At 33.3% G+C, this 4,123-nt stretch overlaps 1 protein-coding gene across 1 annotated transcript in view; it reads left to right on the top strand.

The window, feature by feature from the left end:
• Positions 1–3,529, top strand: part of LOC112150141 (receptor-type tyrosine-protein phosphatase C-like) — a 22,724-nt gene extending 19,195 nt beyond the window's left edge. The window contains exons 6-12 of the mRNA XM_036211742.1: positions 346–477; positions 809–943; positions 1,921–2,129; positions 2,225–2,285; positions 2,399–2,495; positions 2,659–2,714; positions 2,793–3,529. Of these exons, the coding sequence (XP_036067635.1) occupies positions 346–477; positions 809–943; positions 1,921–2,129; positions 2,225–2,285; positions 2,399–2,495; positions 2,659–2,714; positions 2,793–2,827 (725 nt within the window). The 3' untranslated portion in view covers positions 2,828–3,529. The remainder of the gene's footprint in view (positions 1–345; positions 478–808; positions 944–1,920; positions 2,130–2,224; positions 2,286–2,398; positions 2,496–2,658; positions 2,715–2,792) is intronic.
• The last annotated feature ends 594 nt before the right edge of the window (positions 3,530–4,123 follow it).

Raw genomic sequence — 4,123 nt, 5'->3', positions numbered from 1 at the left:
AGCGATAGAGGGGCGGGGCACGTGAATCACCTTCAGTGTGAAAGCACTTCCAGCAGCTTCATGGCCCCTCCTCCACCCAGCTGACTGGAGGAATGAATGAAAGAGGTACTGCACAGCCAACTGATGTCCCGCCTCCAGAGCCATATACCTCACCATGATTGGTTCGTTCAGCTCTGCACACAACAACTGCCATTCAAATCAGCCTTGCGGGCCACACTAACAGCAATCTCTCACATAAAGACGGGGGCCGCAAATCATCATCTCGCGGGCCGCAGATAGCCCGCAGGCCACGAGTTTGAGACCCCTGTTCTAGAGCATTAGCTGATGTGAAGCGTGTTCCAACAGGTTTTTATATTGATGGAAGAAGCACATCAGACAACACTTCTATTCAACTGGACTTGACATCAACTAATAGGAGCTGTGGTGTTGATCTCCCAAAACTTTCTTATATCTGCAGCTGTAACACAGAGAATGACAGTAAGTGAAAATGTTGAAATGTTTGTAGTATTTTTGTTCATTTATATTCCTTTCAAAATAAAGATATTTATTAGTAGAATTTTTTTGTTGTTGAAAAAAGACAATGTTTAGTGATAATTTTCAAAATATATTTTTAGAAAGTCTAAAGTTATATTGGAGATGTTCTATTATTTTTGCAATTCAACAGAAAAGACAAAACGATCCCTGGATGTTTTTAATGCTTCACTTGCATTTATGTTGTAAAATATAAATCGACAAATGTTCACAAACATGTAAATATCTTTCTTTTATTCAACAAAGATTAAACACATTGATGAAAATTATGTTACAGAAAAATCAAGAGTTGAACCATGTGTGTTTACTGGACTGGAACCGTACAGGGATTATACTTGTGAAGTTCATCTCACCTACAACAATGAGAAAGTTAATCAAGCATGGAAAAAAACACTCAAAACAGATCCTGGAGGTAAATGAAGAACTTTTCTTTTTGAAAGATTCCTGAACATTTGAAAGAAACAACAAACAACAGTTCTTTTGTTTTGTTTACTCTTGCTAATTTGTTTTTCTAGTTAAATCAAAACACCTAAAACTGTCACTACTTTGAACTGTTATGTTTTTCTATACAGGTATTTTGTATTTGGAGCAGCAGTTGAATTAATATTAAGATTAAAATAGAGAAAACAATATATATATATATATATATACAATACAACACATATACATACATATATATATAAATATAACATATATATTATTAAATTATAGATATATTATAGCTGGGCATCTTTGCTTAGACTGCTGCCCCCGCGACCCGGTCCCGGATGAAGCGGAAGAAGATGGATGGATGGATATAGCTATATTACTGACTAATTTTTCCCTTTTTTATTTTCAACTGATTTTGAGTGAACTGAATCATGTAATTTAATGTATTTTGAATCATATTTAACAAAATGAAGAATGATGAATCTTTTTAAGATTTAAACAGTTCTCCATTAAAATAAATAGAATAATGTGGATGAAGGTCCTCATGTTTTCAGGTGACATTGTTATGAAGTTGAGTTGCAGCATCTGGACCTAAAATCCTCTTTGTCTTCATCAGACAGATGAAGCCGCTTTTATTATTGTTTCTATGCTGAAACATAAAAAATAAAATAAAAGATTTTAAGCCTGGATTCCCTGACTCAGCTTTAAGACAATGAAAATAAATATTTAACAAAAAGTGTAAAAAAATACATAATTTGATTTTTAAAATGTATAATTACAGATTAATTATATTATTTTCTACACACCAGTGCTAAATAGTGTTCTAATTACAAAAATGTGATTTTGTGTGGTTTATTTTACACATATATGCTTATATCAGATGATATATTTCATTCAACATAAACTTGAAGTTTCCCTGTGAAGGGTCCTTATTGGTTTTTGTTCTCCATTTTCCAACAGTCCCAACAACAGTTCAGTATTTGAGACTGACGGTTCCAGAGAATAACGTCATTGATGTAGAGTGTCAAAGCCCAACATATTGGTATGGACCAGAGAGGGAGTTCAAAGTTCGTCTCCATGATCCTAATGGTCCTGTAAAGGAGGAAAAGCGCTCCTATTGTTACTTCACATTCAAAGATTTAAGTTACTCCACAACCTACAGAGTAGAGGTCAGTATGAAGCCGGTTTCTAATTTTTAGGAAGTTTTTAGTAATATCCACAATCTGAATAATGTTTAATCTGGAGACACTTTCTGTCTGTTCAGGTGACTGTCTACAATGGATTCTATGAGAGCCCCGCTGTGATCAGAAACATTAAAACTTCCTGTATGTGTCTTTGTTGACCACACTGTTATTTGTGTGTTCACTCACTCTATACAAACTCATTTCTACTAATTTCCAACCCAAAAAATGTGTTAATTTTTGTGTGTTTTCCTCAGACAACGACAAAGGGGTTGTTGGTTTCATGATCCTCCTGACTTTCCTCTTTTTCTTGTCTCTTACAATCTGCTTGATAAAGCACAGAAAGTTCCTAAGGTAAAAACCACAACACTTATCTGCATCTATATATATACAGTATATATATATATATATATATATATATATATATATATATATATATATATATATATATATTCTTACTTTAGAATCAACACTCACAATAGAGAAATGTTTGATCATTCCTCCAAACATTTTTTAGATCTCAGCTTTGCCATGATGATGAAGCTGAAAAGATGATGCTCAACTCAACAGCAAGTGAGTGGATTTGAACATTATAGAATTCTTTTTAATGTGTCATAAATGCACATTTTGTTTTAATTTGTGTTTTTGTAGTTTATGCCAATCCCCCTTGTCTGGAAAAGCCATAAAGATGTTAAAGAAGAGAAGAAGGATCAAAAGTCTGTCAGTCTTTAATTTCTTGGTTGTTTTTACTCTAGTAGGAAACATTTCATTGGATTATCATTTAAGTGTAAGCTTTCCTTTAATGCAAAGTTGCTTTTTTCATTAATTACATTTTTCTAGACTTAGAACAATAATTATACATGCTTTTGTTTTTAGGGTAAACTTAATGGATATTAAATGTTATTTTGTTATAGTGTGGTTCACCTTTGGCAGTCTTTGTGTTTTGCAGATTATTTTAAGACCCTTTTTTTTGCTTGTATTTCACCAGCGTAGTGTGTTCTGTGTCTTGATCGGTCGGTCTAATCAATCTTTTCTGTACAAAGACACATGCAGCTTGACAAAATTACATCAATTTTTATGAGATCTTTGTTTTTGTTCTACAATATTGGACTTTAACAGAAGTGAAAATGTTCATGTGTGTTTGAGAAAAGTGTATAAAATGTGTGTGGTGAAGGGTTTTACAGCCTTAAACTTCTGTAATCCTACTTTGTGGATTTCTCTTATTGTAGGTTATTCATGGAACGTATCCCATGTGATCATGAGGGAACGCTGTAGCACTGTTGCCTCTCAATATCTGATTAAAGGCTCATTGTTGTTTATTCAAAATGCTCAGTTTCAAATTCCTTTGATATAGAATGCCAAAAACAATAAAGTTATTGAAGCTATGGATTTATTGATGTGTTACAACATTTAGTCATCAAATAAAATTGCTTTTAAAGACATTCTCCAATGAAAATTGTGTTTTGAGTTTTTCTAACATGTTTTTGTGGGATTTTCTTATAACGTAGGACTTATATAAAATAATTTAGGATTAAAATGTCATTTCTGAGTATTTCTTGTTCAAATCTGGATGAATCAGGAACACATGAAAAACTTTAGCTTCAATAAGTGCCAGGCCTTTACAAGGGGATATGCACTTGGTTGAACTCGATTTAGCAGCCTAAAGTTGTTCCAATCTCATTATCCAAATAAATCAAACATAGCATGGAGATTTTTGAAGACCTATTGTCCATTGCAACAGGGCCAATGCTCAGTGGTGATACTTGAAACTTCAATTAAGTTTAAATACAGTCACACATTAAGAACTTTCATGTACATGTTTTCCAATAGAGAATAGATTATTTATGGAACGTACCCCCTGCAATAAAGGAGGTAACGCTGTAGCACTATTGCCTTTTCATATCTGATGGGAAGCTCTGATATTTATTTGAAGAAAAATTTGCTCAGTTTCAAATACATTTGCTATGGGATGCTGAAAACAG

This window comes from Oryzias melastigma, linkage group LG4 (genome assembly GCF_002922805.2).
Source record: "Oryzias melastigma strain HK-1 linkage group LG4, ASM292280v2, whole genome shotgun sequence".
NCBI lineage: Eukaryota > Metazoa > Chordata > Actinopteri > Beloniformes > Adrianichthyidae > Oryzias > Oryzias melastigma.
The sequence above is the reverse complement of the archived record's forward strand: the minus strand, read 5'-3'. Positions and strand labels throughout refer to the sequence as shown.